The 15,556-nt window shown below is 34.3% G+C and overlaps 1 protein-coding gene across 2 annotated transcripts in view; it reads left to right on the top strand.

The window, feature by feature from the left end:
- MKLN1 (muskelin 1) overlaps positions 1-15,075 on the top strand; it is a 272,020-nt gene extending 256,945 nt beyond the window's left edge. For both annotated transcript variants that reach the window (XM_069462688.1, XM_069462687.1), the window contains 2 exons: positions 6,390-6,444; positions 14,731-15,075. In XM_069462688.1, coding sequence (XP_069318789.1) covers positions 6,390-6,444; positions 14,731-14,852 — 177 coding nt within the window. In that variant the 3' untranslated portion in view covers positions 14,853-15,075. The remainder of the gene's footprint in view (positions 1-6,389; positions 6,445-14,730) is intronic.
- The last annotated feature ends 481 nt before the right edge of the window (positions 15,076-15,556 follow it).

A 15,556-nucleotide genomic window follows, 5' to 3' on the forward strand; every position in this document is an offset into this window, starting at 1 on the left:
TAGCCTCTGTTTCCACTAATTTCTGAGATTCCTTTTGTCATTTTATCCTTTTGCCAGCCGTCCTTGTTCATCTAGCAGCATCTGAACTGCAGTCAATTTTGCCTTCCACTTAACGTAATTGGTGTTTATTATATGTATTAATAGTTCTGTCCCTTAAGTCTGTTCCCGTGTGAGCTGTTGCTTTGCTTTGGCTTTGTAACAGCAATATCAAGCTGTGCTTGTCTCACATTAGCATTGACACAGGTGTCAGATTTAATGTCAGATGACTTTCAGGTACCAGGTTCATTGTGCCTTCAAGCAGTAGAGCCCGCATGTCCTTAGCACAAAAACAGAGATACTCTTTCGTAGTTATCCTGCTGTAAAAATTAGTCCTATTTCTCTGACTCAGTGTTCTGAGAGTCCTATTTCTCTGACTCAGTGCTCCGACTCAGCCCTTCGTTAAGTAGAGAATCAGCAGAACACACTTCAGAACCCCCCTGAAGGGGAAGTTAGTTGTCTTTCCTTGACTCTTCAGTCAATTTGTGATACTACTGGAAATAGGGGAAATTATCATAGGTTTGCTGAACAGCAGAATATGTTTGGTTTAATGTTATGACTTATAACTGTACATAGTTGTGAAGAGTCCGTTAGTGTTAATTTTGTCAGACCACATATTTGAGGGTTATATATAGATTTCCTTGTGTTTTTCTCTATATTCTATATAAAGTGGCTATATCCAGGAACAATCATTTTCCCCTTATTTTTTTAAAACCAAACCAGAACAAAATATTTCAAAGTAAATAATTTCAGCTGTGTGAGCTATAAGTAGGCCAAAGAAAATAGTTTGTTCTTAAAGCTAAGCTAATGCGAAAAATTAGGACAGAGAGGTATCTCAAGTTCAAATGGAGCCATTTTTTAAATTTTGGTTTCTATTTTTCTTCTTTTTAAAATAGTAACAACTTACGATTTTGTATGCCACAGACTTATATTCCATTTTGTAAAAGCTTAATCTATCAAGAGTTGTTTAGCCCCAGTAGAAGTTAGTAAAAATGGTATTGTATGTGTATGTCAGCATCAGAATCGCCTCAGAAACTTTTTCAGAATAATACCCTTGCCCTAAAATTCTCTTCTGTCTGCTCTTACATAAGAAAAAATGGGAAATACTCCTGACAATGAGAATTACTGGTCTTTTAAGATGATTATTTTGTTTAAAAATGTGTGAACAGATTTAAAGAACTCCTCTGTCAACAGTTCCGGTATATATGCTTGCAATGTTTGTCAATGAGCCATATAGATCTTTACTTTCATTATAGGAAATCATTTCATTCATTGAGAAAGTCCTTGGTGCTGTTCATTTCCTATAGTAGCTTTTTTTTTTTCTGTTTATATGTTTTACAGAAATTTTATTGTATATCTTTCTCAGTAACCAAAAGGTTTTTGTAGATTTTTTTATTTTTGCTGTTATCATCATAATCACAATCATTGTGCCCGTTATCAGGACAATGCCAGTTGACTACCTACTATTACCAAAAAATGCTTCTTGCTTCTTCTAGTCTCCATAACATGGATTCTAAATTGGTGCTGAACTTCTAATAAACCTCATAAAAGTGATTTTTTTTTTTTAAAAAAGGCCTGAGAAAAGGATGTTTAAATCAACTCTACCATTTTCAGAGAAAACTCTATAATAGAAAAAGAATTAAAAAAAAAAGTTTCCAGCCAATATAGCACATTTTGTATGAATTATACTTGTGCTGAGTTTCTAAAGTATTGGTGTCATTCATTTAACAGATGGGTACTGATTCTCTACAGTATACCAGGTTTTCTAGGCACGGAGGATATATCAGTGAACCAAACAAGATCCCTGCCCGGGAGGTGTTTACATCCAAGTGAAGGAAGACAATAAACATTAAATAAGCAAATTATGTGATAAATTAGAATTTGATAAGTATTATGGAAAAATAAAAAAGATTAAAAGGGTAAGGGAAGATCAGAAGTCTAAGAGGTGAAAATTAGGCAGTTGCAGTGTTAACTAGGATGATCATTATAGACCTCATTTAGAAATGTATTTGCACAAAAATTTGAAGGATGTGAGCGAGTGATCTAAGCAGATATATAGGTGAAGATAATTGCTGACAAAGGGAGGGCTAGAGCAAAGATCTGGGGATGGGAGCATTCTGTTGTGGTTTAGTAGAACAGCAAGAGGCCATGGTGGCTGAGGTAGAGTTAACAAGGGTGAGAGCAGTCAGAGATGAGGTCAGAGGGTAAGAGCAGAGATTTGGAGAACAGGCTGTGAATGGCTTCATAAGCCATTGTTAGGACTTTGGCTTTTACTCTGAATAAATAAGGAGTCAGTGCAGGGTATTATGCAGAGGAACAATGTGTTCTGCTTTAAATGAGATGACTCTTGATTATTGTACTGAGAGGGGAATGAGGATGGAGGCAGAGAGACCTGACGTTGTAGAAATCTAAGCAAGGAATTACGGTAGCTCAGACCAAAATAGCAGCAGTGGGGTGGTGAGATATAAAATAGATAAGATTCTCAATATATTTTAAAGGTAAAACCAACACAATTTTATGATGGCTTAGATGTAAGTTCTTAGTTTGAAGAAATGACTCCAAAGTCTTTGGCCTGAAAAACTGGAAAGATGGGGTTACTATCAACTGAAATAAGAAGGCTCTGGGTGGAGCTGGTTTGTGACAGTAGTTGGGGACTCCTTACTCGGCTTGAGTTTAATTTTGGGTATGTTCAGTTTGAGATACCCATGAGACAGCCGACTCAAGATGTCAGGGTGACTGTTGGATATTCAAATCTAGAGTTTGGGAGAGAGGTCTACAGTATCATTTGGTATCTGTTAAAATCATAGGCCAGTACATACAATTACATTTATTTAATCAGATTGTTAAAATAACAGTTTTCTCTCCTTCCTTCTGTATATGGAGCCAATAAAGTGTATTTTTTACCTTAGGAGTTAGAAAAAAGGAACAAATTAAGCCTCAAGTAAGTAAAAAATAGGAAATTAGTGAAATAGGAAAGAAACAATAGGGAAAAGTTAAAAAGTAAAAAGGTAATTTTTTTGAAAAGATAAATAAAACTGATAAACCCATAGCAAGAATTACCAAGAAAGAAAAGTGAAAACATAAATTACCAACATCACAAATGAAAGGGGGAAATCACTGTAGACCCCTAAATACATTAAAGTAAGTACATATTATGAAAATTTCATCAACAAAGTTAGCAACTTGATGAAATTGACAAATTTTTGGACAAATTTTTAAAAAGACATAATTTACTAAAACTGACACAAGAAGAAATGGAAGAATCTTAGGGAGCCCCATAACTATTACAGAGATTGAATTCGTAATCAAAAACTTTCTAACAGAGGAAACTCCAGGCCCAATATATCAATAATTTCTATCAGCCATTTAAGGAAGAAAACAATACCAATTCTACGTAGACTATCAAAAATCAAAGGAAGACAGACCCTTCCTAAATCTTTTTATGAAGTCAGTCTGACTCTGATATAAAATGCCAACAAAGACATTACAAGCAAAGAAAATTATAGACCAATATCCTTCATGAACAGAGTTGTAAAATTCTTGAGAACATTTTAGCTAATTGAATCCAGCAATACATTAAAAGGTTAATGCACCATGACCAAGTTGAGGTTTATCCTAGGAATAGTAGTTTAACATTTGAAAACCAGTACCATTCACCATGTTAATAGAATGGAGCAGAAAAACCATAGATTATCTCAATCAGTGAAGACAAGCATCTAATAAAATTCAGACCCATTCATGATAGAAATTCTTAGTGAACTAGGAATAAAAGGAAACTTCCTAAATCTCATAAAGAGCATCTGTGAAAAACATACAGCTAGGATAACACTTAATTGTGAAATATTAAACCCTTTCCCCATCTCATGACAAGGAAAGAATGTATGCTGTTAATACCTCTATTTATTATTGTACCAAGAATCCTAGCTAGTGCGATAAGGAAAGAAAAAGAAATAAATAGCATACAGATTGAAAAGGAGAAAGTAAATTTGTTTGTATTTGTAAGTGATGATTGTGTACACAAAACCCTATGGAGTATATAAAACAATATATTGAGGACAAGTGATTTTAGCAAGGTTACAGAATAATACAAGGTCAATAGGGAAAAAAGCAATTATTTTTATACTATCAGTGATCAATATTAAAATGAATGAAAACTTAAAAGCATACTGTTTATATTAGCATCAAAAAATATGAAATGTGTAGCAGTGTCTGTTGTAAGAAATTAAAGAAGACCTAAATAGATGCAAAGATATATTTATGGATTGAAAGACTACAAATTGTTTAGAGCTGCACATTTCTCCCTACACTGGTCTTTATTTTCATGCATTCTCAGTCAATTTTCTGGCAAGTTTGGTTTTTGTTGTCGCTAAGCAAATAGACACACTAATTCTAAAATGTATGTGGAAATGCAAAGGTTTTAGACTAGCCAAAACAATTTTGAAACAAGAAAAACAAAGTCGGAGTCTTAGTATTACCTGATTGCAGGACTTTGTATAAAGCCACAGTAATCAAGGCAATGTGGTACTGGGTTAAGGATAGACAAATAGGTTAATAGAACAGAAGAGTCCAGAAATAGACCCATGTATATGTGATCAATAGATTATTTCACTAGGGTGCCGAGTCCAATGGAGAAAGGAAAATTTTTAATGAATGATACTAAATAACTAGATATTTCAACCCCTATATCACTCTTTACACAAACATTAATTCAAGATGGGTTACATATTTAAATTTAAAATCCAGAACAATAAAGGTTTGAGAAGAAAACAGATTATTTTCACAACCTTGGGATAGGAAAAGATTTCTTGAATATGACACAAAAGGCACTAATTATAAGAGAAAAAACTTGATAAACTGTATTTCAACAAAATTAAAATTTCTACTCACTAAAAGACATTTTAAAAATAAATAGATAAGCTACAGATTAAATTATTTGCAGTAGATATATCTGATGAGGACTGATACCCAAAATATATGAAGATCATTTTTTTTGAAACTCTTCTTTTTGTCTCCCTTTTTCCTGTCTCTTGCTTAGATAGATACCTCTGGAATATTTTTCCAATTTCTGACCTTCAAAGGACCATTAATCAGGGCTCACAGATATTAATGTGACTAATACCTGAAATTTCAAAGGCTGCAAACACAGGTGTATGATACATTCTGAGGAGTTAGTGGTATCAACTATTCAAGCCTTGGGAAGTGCCAAATAACTCCATTGAGGTTCCACTTGTTTGTCTACTCTTTTTTTTTTTTTTTTTTGAGACAGTCTCACTCTCTTGCCTGGGCTAGAGTGCCGTGGCGTCAGCCTAGCTCACAGCAACCTCCCACTCCTGGGCTCAAGCGATCCTCCTGCCTCAGCATCCCAGGTAGCTGGGACTATAGGCACGCACCACCATGCCTGGCTAATTGTTTCTCTTTTTAGTTATTTGGCTAATTTCTTTCTATTTTTAGTACAGTCAGGGTCTTGCTCTTGCTCAGGCTGGTCTCGAACTCCTGAGCTTAAGCAATCCTCCCACCTCGGCCTCCCAGAGTGCTAGGATTACAGGTGTGAGCCACCGCGCCCAGCCTGTTTGTCTACTCTTACTCATCGCTTTAACTTGCTTTTTTTCCAGCATCCTCATTCAAGATAAATATAAATAGTTCTCCTAAATTTTTATTTTGTACCAATTTGTTAAATTGCTAGTGTTGTCATAGTTTTGCTTATTCTACAGGGTGTCCCAAAAGTCACCATACATAGGGAAACATTTTCCTTATGTGTGGTGACTTTTGGGACACATTGTAGTTCATCATTGTTCAGTTACATTGTCTCTTTTAAATTAACTTTAACTGGCTAGCCTGGGAATCTAATGAACAATTGCAATCTTATTTCCATTAGAAAAGGCTTTTTGAGTTTTAGCAATACAATTGTACGTGATTGCGGGATCCCAATCTAAATTATAATTTAAGAATGGTCTGTACATGTGTTTTTCTCAGCATTTGATTTACATTTTTGAGACATCAGGTGTTTTACAGTGGCATGTATTTATTTTTGAGGTGAGAGTGTGTATATACTAAAAATTCAGTAACTGCCCAGGGTACCAGTCTGTCCATATATGATAGATTCCCAAATGAGTAATTTTTTTAAATTTCAATTGTATGGTTGCTCCTTAATAAACATGTAATAAAATAATTCCAGAAAGATCAACATATTCCTTAATCTAAATGTGTTCTTCTTGCCACTGTCTGGCAGATAGACCTGTGTAACACATGTGCAGAAGTATACAGTGGCTAATAAATGGTCAAAGTTGTAAAAGTTATTTTTCTGCTTAGCCAGCTAATTAATTTGCCTTCTCTCTTTTTTTTTTTTTAAACAGTTTCAGCTCCTAGCGTCAGCTCTATTCAAATCTGGTTCAGATTTTACAGCTCTAGGTAAGTACTGCAATATAATTTATCTAGCTAAATACCCTAGTATTTGGGAGGTTCAATTATTGGTTGCTTTTAAATGAAACATGAGGTGAAATAGATAAATGAATGAACACATGAAATTTCAGAGTAGTGTGCAAAATTTCTAATAATTTGCTACAAAGTTACTGTCCAGTCATTCAGTTCATGGATCAGTTTGCTATTCCTATTACACCAGTTGCCGTGTTAGTGTGCAAACAGATGGCAGTAGAAGCACAATCAAAATAAATTAATTTGTTAGCACCGCTTTGAAATACAGAATGTATTACTGATATTCTGGTAGGTGACACTTGTTGGTTGAATGGTTCTTCCTCTCAGTTTGTTCTTTGTGGAATGTGGTGTCAAAAGAGTGGTGATGGCGTAGGTAATGAAATAAATGTTTTGGGAGCAGAGAAAATGAATTATCTCTTTCTTAAAAATTAGAATTTTTGTTTATTGTTATCATAATTGTTCAAGATAACTTCTAGTTGAAATAAATTTTTCTCAAACACCTCAGATATGGGCATCAGTCTTTATTTAGTAGTGCTCTCATTTAGTATTAACAAATTATTAAAGTATTTAAACTAGACTGTAGTAAAGTAGGGAAGTCTGTAGAAGTTCCAGAATCTAGATTTAGGCAGATGAATTTTCAAGGATATTTTCATTAGGATAACTTATTATTGGTAGCTTCAGTTTTTTACCAAGATAGCAGTCTTTTGAAGTGTGGGAATTTCCAGCTTTCCTCTTGTCAGTATAAAATGTAGTTACACAGTGAATATATATTAATCCTATTCATGCTGATGCTATTATTTGCCTTAGTGTTGAGTAATAGTATTGAAAATTTTTGAGTATATGTAATATAAATACTATTCTTTATTTTTGGAATAAAATAACACTTTGGGATCCCAGTTCAGTTTCTTTATTATTTGTCCTTTTGTCTTCCTAAAGGTTAAGTATACCTCAAAGAAGAAAAGAGTATATATAATTCTGGTGGTTTTCACTGGGATGGGAAAGAATAACAGTGTTTCTTGGAGTCTTGCCCTTTGTTTTTCCATAGCAAGTAATTGAGGCTTCCCTACTGATCAAGGCAACTCCAGTCCTAAAATCTAACTCCAGAATATGTAGGATTCCACGGGCCTAGGCTGAGCACAGTGGTATAAAACATGACGCCGATAGGTTCTCCTAAGAATTTAGATAATGGTTTACCTATTCCATACACTTGAGGCCTTTAAAAAAACATATCTTCAGGCTACTAGAAATCACAACCCTGCGATGATGGAGAATGTAGGTATAAGCATTATTTTAGGAAGTTTATGCCCTTCTGAAATCTGTCACTTGAAACAGAGACATAGTGATACATGAATTGGGAGCCTGGCACATAGATAGTCAGTTCGAATGAATGCGTGCCTTGTTATGTATGGATACCACAGCCCAGGGCCATTGCTTTTATTTATTTTATTAGCTCATTCTCTGAACCAATAAATTTCTCTGGCTGACTTATTTTTAGCCTTTAGAACAAGAATTATGTTAGGGTGGTGTCAGCAAATATTTTACCTTCAGTTTAATTCCTTTCTTTGGTCCCTAAGCTATTTACTGCCAGCTAATATATTTTGTCAGGAACAGTTTGTTTTACTTGGATTCTAAACAAACCTCAGATACACTGAGAACAATACAAACACAGTAGGGAATATTCCAAAAAGGGAAAATGCCTGTGGGGATTGTTTGCTACCTTATCTGAAGGCAGGCAGTGTAGCTTAAGTAGTTAAGAGGCTTAGAGTATAGTATAGTGGTTAAGAGTTAGAACCTAGGTTCAAATAACTACCAGGTCTGCCACTTGCTTAATTTTAAAAGTGACTTTAAGCAAGTTACTCAACCTTCCAAATCATCAGTGTCTTCATCTGTAAAATGGAGGTCATGGGAGTACTTACTTGAAATTGTTGAGATAATTAAATGAAATAATTCTAGAAAACACTTAGCATACTAAAACACTTAGTAAATACTTTATTCAGGGTACTATTATTGTTATCTGCCTTAAAATGTAATCTTTGTAATGGTGTAGAATTTAGGTGAGGAGCAAATTCAAATTGTATGCTAATTTTAATAATGAGAAATTTGAAATATTATTTATAAAAAAGAAGTACTTTTCATAAGTTTCATGTCTATTTAGAGTTCCTGATTCTTGTTCTCATTAATTTTTTTGTCAGACTGTTGTGTCTTTATGCCAGTTAGAATAGAAATAAAATGGGGGTTATTTACCTGTCATTGTATGGATGAATATTTCATTTTCTAAACTGCAAAAAAAAAAGCCTCAGCCAGACTTTCTACTGACTCCCTTCAGAATTACTCCAATGTATGTTAATTTCTTGGTGGGAATTAAAGTGTTAATCTTATGTGTAATACTTTAAAGAATCAAAAAGATGGAAAGTGATTTACAAACACCTGGCATTATCTTAGTTTTGGAAAAATGATTGACTTCAGAGAAAAATAACCTCTGGGGATCTTTATTTTAGAGCTTCTGGTGGCTGTAGACACTTTAAGATTGAACTCGGTCATATTGCTAATTTTAAGAGCCGTGTCTTATTTCTACAAAGTATACATTGGAGCAATTAAGCTTATTTTCAGCAAATTATGTGACAAGTAGGAAAAATCTGGTCTCTAAAGCATGTTGCCTTTTTCAGTCTTCACACCTCTCTGTAGAAGTTTAAGGTCCAAATATGATGTGCAAATATGAATTCAGACAAATGTTTAAAACATTTTATGCCTGAGGTACAGTGCGTTTTGGCTCTCTGTTGGTATTTGTGAATTAGAGGCCTTAAGAATTTCATAGCATTTGCCTATGGCCTTTTAACCTTTATACTTTTGCTATATCCACCAAACTTAGATTTCAGCAAGATACTTTCTTCAGCCTCCTGTCTGTAGCCGCATGTTTACAGGGGCTTTTTATATAAAATAAGTTTAGTATTAGAAATAGGAAATATAAATTTAAAAACTTGTATGCCAGGAGACAAATGAGAATTTTTGCTATTCCCATAAATAGGAAAAGCCAGCTAGCCTGTGCATGATATTAAGTTAAAAGTATATTCCTAGCCAGTCGCTGTGGGGCGTGCTTGTAGTCCCAGCTACTCAGGAAGCTGATGGGAGGACCGCTTGAGCACAAGAGTTTGAGTCTAGCCTGGGTACCATGGTGAGACCCTGTTTCTTTAAAAAAAAAAAAGTATTCCTAACAGGTCACTTTCTTTTTAGAGCAGTTATTGTCTTCCGTCATACTAGTAGTGATATAGTGATAGCTAATGAATATTTATTGAGCACTCACTGTGGGCCCAGGTGCTATTCTAAGCACTTTGTAATAACTTGTTTAGTCCCCACAGTAGCCCTATGAAGTAGCTACTATGTGATCCCCTTTTGTATATGAAGAAACTGGGACACAGAGAGGCTAACTAAAGTAACTTGCCCAGGAATAGTGCCAGTGAGTGGCAAAACCAGGAATCAAACCCTATCAGTATGGCTTCAGAGCTCATTCTCTAAACTACTATCTCTCAGTGAGCTTTACCAGTTTCCATTACTCTGCATGGTTACTTCCTCATTCCATTTTATGGTGAAAAGAAAGTGAGAGAGACATAGTGATTAGGAACATGAGGTTTAGAATCAATACAACCTTTTCATCCTAGCTTTGCCATTTAAATTGTTGTGATACTGTTGATGAGTTTCCAAGATCCCTACTCCTTTTTAATTTATTTTTTAAAAAACATTGACTACAGATAAAGATTAAGATTCTCCTTAACAAGTTCCCTCAATCTGTATCCCCTACCCCCAAGTATAATCACCCATATCTGCCATGTCTGGTAGATCTTTACACACACACAAACCCGTATACATAGACATATAAGGTTGATTCTCATTATTCAAAGTAGTTGTGTTCTAATAAAGTCACGGAACCCTGAATTAGTGAATACAGAATCGTTGCTCAAATGGGAAATACAGAGTTGTGTTTCTGTGAGCCTCTGGTCATAACATTTTATCTGTTGATCAGTATGTTACCTTGTCTTACGTGTGTTTCTGTTTAAAGATTCCTTATTTAATATATACTGTTGATTCATTAACATTGAGCTCATGGTCAGCAGCAAGCACTCTACTCCATACCTAATGAAACTTATTTAACATATTTTCTTTGTAAGGCACATGCCTTCTTGCACTTAGGGACATTAGACAGCACTTCAGCACTACACTTAGGGGCATTTTAAACAGTCAAGTCACCAACAGAAAGCACAAAAATGTGAAAAATGTGGCACCTAACAGACCAGGAAAGGACAGTTGTTTTTATTATGGGAGCTAAAGCAAGAAGGCAGAGCATCACATTGTTCAACCTGGGTGTGTGTGTGTGTGTGTGTGTAGTATGTGTGGCAACTCATATTTTACTGTTCTGCACATGTCTGCGAATAACCACAGAAATGCTACAGGCTCTTATTTTGAAGTTACAATTAATTTTAGCGACTAGTCGAATTCACAAATATGGAATCAGTGAATGATCAAGATAACTGTATATATGCTTATACACACTCATATAAATGTATAGCTTTGTACGTGCTAGTTTTATTTATTATATAATGTAAGAACATTCTGCAACATAATTTTTAAAAAGTTAATGATATGGCTTGAAGATATTTTATGAAACTAAATCAGATCTGATATATTCTTATGAAGTGATACATAATTATTCCATAACAGATTTACTGTAATTTAGCCATTCATCTAATGATAGTTTAAGTTTCAATTTCTTCATTGGTGTATAGAGAATAAAAATAAAAGATGTACTTTTAAGGGTAAAATGAACTTAACACATTGTCCTACAACTTAAGCACCCAATAAAGATGAGTTGTTAATAGATAAAGGGGCTTTGGGATCAGACAGACATGGGTTCACATTCCATCTCTTTCCTCACTAGCTGTGAGACTTTATTAACTTACTGAATCTCCTTAAATTGTCTCATCTGAAAGTGAAGTTTATGATATCTGCTTCATTGTTTTTGTGACAGTGAAATGTGATCATACATAAAGTACCTAGCACTTAGTAGAAACTCAGTGTTTTCTTCCCTCTTAAATATTTGATCTCATGAAAATGGTTTTGCTTCATTTGAGCACTGTCAATATCTGAGAACAGAATCAATATCTTCTTTTAAAAATATAACACACCATGATATTTTTTACAAATTTAGAACATAAAGAATAAAACAAAGACAGGAAAAACCCCAAAGTTGAATACACATGGGAATAAACAAACCTGTTTATCAAATTGGTAACATGACCACACAAAAAAGAACTAAACCTTTTTAGTACAGTGCTTAGACTATATACTGTAAGTTAGGTATTTTCTAAAGACAATAAAAGAAAAGATCTTGAGGGGTTTTTTTTTAATTTTATTTTTTTAACAAATTAAGCCACATCATGGTAGATCTTGAGGTTTTGTTTGTAGTGATATGGGTATAGTAATATAGAACTCCTTTTGTATGTGCTTTAAGTCGACCAAATGAGTAAATACTATGATGTTGCTGGGAGTCAAGGTTTTCATGGTAGAAGAAAGTAGATATGGAATGAGATAAGAAGAGGAAGAATTCTGTGAAGTTTTTAAAAAACTGGAATTAGCAATAAAAGCATGAAGTGTGATTTTATTTTTAAAAAGTACGTATCTAATACGTATGTATTTATAAGTCTAAAAACAATGACACTCTGACAGTTAATGCACAGCTGATCTTGGCTTCTCATCATCATTTACTACTAAAAGGAATTAGGACTCCAGAGCTGTGCAAAGATGAACTTGGATATCCTGCTGTACCAGAAAGTAAGGAAGTGCCCCAAAATTAATGGGTACATTTCAAAAGACACAGAAAACCAGTTCAAAAGAGCTCTCACTGGCCAAATCTGGGGCAATATGAGTATCAAAATGAATGATGACTGTAATGAGTATAACATATTGAACAAAAGACAAACCCATTAGTACATACTGATACAAACAAATAAAATGGAAGGAGGGGAAGAAAAAGCTCTTCTTTACAATAGAATGTCAACTGAAAGCTGTAGAAGAAATTGTAAAGTTAGAAAATCACCATCATATAAATAATGTTTCAGCAAGAATCATCAGTGATTGCTAAATCATTGGGTACAAGTCTGTTGGGGAACAAGATATTTACACAATCTCAAACTATCTTCCCATCGATAAGTTTATTTAATTATAAAGGTAGAAAGTACCTTTACATTGGAGAAAGTCGATATACACAAACTTAACCAAATGATCAAAGTTAACATCATCAATATTGGGTCAAACTGATACCACATACCTTCTGAGACGATGCACTGAGAAGGACTCACGGTATCGCTTCTATGGTATTCTTGCCCAAACTGCATAGAAGAAGCAATCAGGCAATCCAAATTTAACATATTCTACTCATAACTGCTCTTTACTCTTCAGAAATGTCAGTGTCATAAAAGACAGACTGAGAAACTATTTCAGACTAAAGAGACTTGAAAACTAAATGTAATGTATGATTTTGGATTAGATTTTAGATTACTAGGAAGAATGACTATAAAAAAGATAATTAGGACATCAGTATTAAATTTCCTGAATTTAATACATAGTGGTTATGTAAGTGAATGTTCTTGTTCTCAGCTAAAATGAGTTCAAATATTTAGGGGTGAAGATGTCCACATTACTCCTAAAAAGTTCCACAGAAATATTATGAGTGGAGTTTGCACGCGCACACACACACACACACACACACACGCCCCCAACAAGAACATATTTGGCAAAATGTTAACAACTGATGCATCCTAAGTGAAAGGTATATGAGCATTGCACTATTGAAACTTTTCTGTGGGTTTGAAATTTTTCAAAATAAAAAGCTGAAAATAAAACAATTTGGAAATTTCAGAAAAGTATAAAATACAAAAAGATTATAATCTCACCCTTCAGAGATAATCTTTGTTAATATTTTGAAGCATTTTTTTCCATTCATTTCTATGATAAGATAGTAGGCTTTGTTAAACTTAAGCTCAGCTCAAAGGAATAAACATTTTTCCTCAAACTTCAGATAATGACATTTTCAAAAATAAAAAGGAATGTACTGTTCTTGAGGCATTGTTTATATTCCTTCCAGGAAACTGGTATCTTTGGCAATGTTATGTTCTATTCCTGTTCTTTTACAAGACTAAAACAGATTGGACCTAAAACTGTATTCTAAGTTGAATGAAAATCAGTCCTATTTGAAATGGTCTGCACAGAACATCATGACATATATAACTCTTTATGGCTCTATTCCTGTTTCTGACACTCAATAGGGCTCTCATGTCTCACCCATTTGAGGAGTGGAGGAAATAATTTATTTTATCATTTAAATACTTCATTTGTGCATAAGAAATCTGAAGCATCTGGGATCGATACACTAGCTGACTAAAACAAGGAGGAATCTCACTGAATATTCCACTGGCTGAAGTGAACTTGAAAATTAAATGTTTACTAGAGGTTAAAAGGAAAAAATCCTTTGAATTAACAGTTCCTACCTTTTGAGAATGTCACCCACATTCTAGTATTTATCTGGATAAAAATAGTTCATTGCTCTATTTCTCATATAATGTGTGCCTAGCATAGAGCCTCGTACATGGTACCACAAATGTACAGTGTTACATGCCAGGTACCATTTTACATATCATACATTATTTCTTTCCCTTAATCACTTCTGCTTTCACTCAGTTCTCTGAGACTATTCCGGCTGTCAGGGCCTTGATTTTATACCACTTTCTAAAGACCCATTTCATTTTGATTTTATTATATTTTTATTATCAAAACAAGTTTAGTGGTTCAGAAGCATTAAAAAGTCAGAATAAAGGAGTGGAATTTCCTCAATGGACTTACTAGCATTGGAAAAACCTTGTAAGGAAGAGAAAAGAAATCAATATTATTTAATTACTAAAGTGCCAATTCTTTGCTAGGTGCTTGTCACATAGTTGCATTGAATCTGCACAAAAACCCTATAAAGTAAACAGGATTGTCAGATTCACAGCTGAGGAAACAGAAAGGCTAAAATTTAGCCAGAAAGGCTATTAATTTACCTAAGGTCATACCATAGCCAGGTAGTAGAACTAGGATCAGATCAGTAGTGTTTATCTGGTTTTGAAGTCTGACTTGATTTTTCAGTTATATAGTACATTGCTGCTGGTCTCATATAGTTTTTCTGTTTCATATTTTAAACACAATGGATGTTTCTTTGTATCTCCTCTTTACCAGGCTTTTCGGATGTGGATCACACCTATGCTCAAAGAACTCAGCTCTTTGACACCTTAGTAAATTTCTTTCCTGACAGCATGACTCCTCCTAAAGGCAACCTGGTAGACCTCATCACACTGTAACTGAGGAGTCACTGGACATAGAAATGGAAAACAGGAGTCGTCTTTCAGTCTTTGGGATTGCACCTCTGTTGACCGACAGTTGAGCTGCAGTGATTGAGGACTGCACCAGAATTCTGAAGGGATCTTTACCATCACAGATTTCAACCCTCATCCTTCATACCTGACCTCAACCCCATTCTCCCCATCCTATTCCTAAATTAGGCTAATAAAGTGAAATTGGTATACTTTCCATTTAAACATATATATTTTTTTCTTACTTTAACTTTTACGAATTAATGAGTATAAAAGAAAAATTTAGGCAGTTTATTCTTTTCTGATTTTTATTTCATTTTTTTTAATTGGGAGAAACAAGCACTATTAACAGACTCAGCATTACAAGAATTTTGGATTTTGTTGTTGTTGGGTTGTTTGGACTTACTTTCTTCCTTCTCTTCCCTTCCCATTTCACTTTACCTCACATCACACAACTGCTTGTAAGTGGTGTCACTTGTTTACCTCTTTACTTCATTCTTAACAAGTATATAGTTCCGTAGGACAATTGGTGTGTGTTAAAGTGACATTAGTGTCTGTGTTGTCTTGTGTTGCATTAAACAATAGGCAGAACTCAAGTTTGCACTCGTGGCCATAGAACTGAAAAATGAATCCTGAGATTGACCCAGGCATCTATCTGAGATTGGTATATAATATTTCTATAATGATATATT

Source organism: Eulemur rufifrons, chromosome 29 (genome assembly GCF_041146395.1).
Source record: "Eulemur rufifrons isolate Redbay chromosome 29, OSU_ERuf_1, whole genome shotgun sequence".
NCBI lineage: Eukaryota > Metazoa > Chordata > Mammalia > Primates > Lemuridae > Eulemur > Eulemur rufifrons.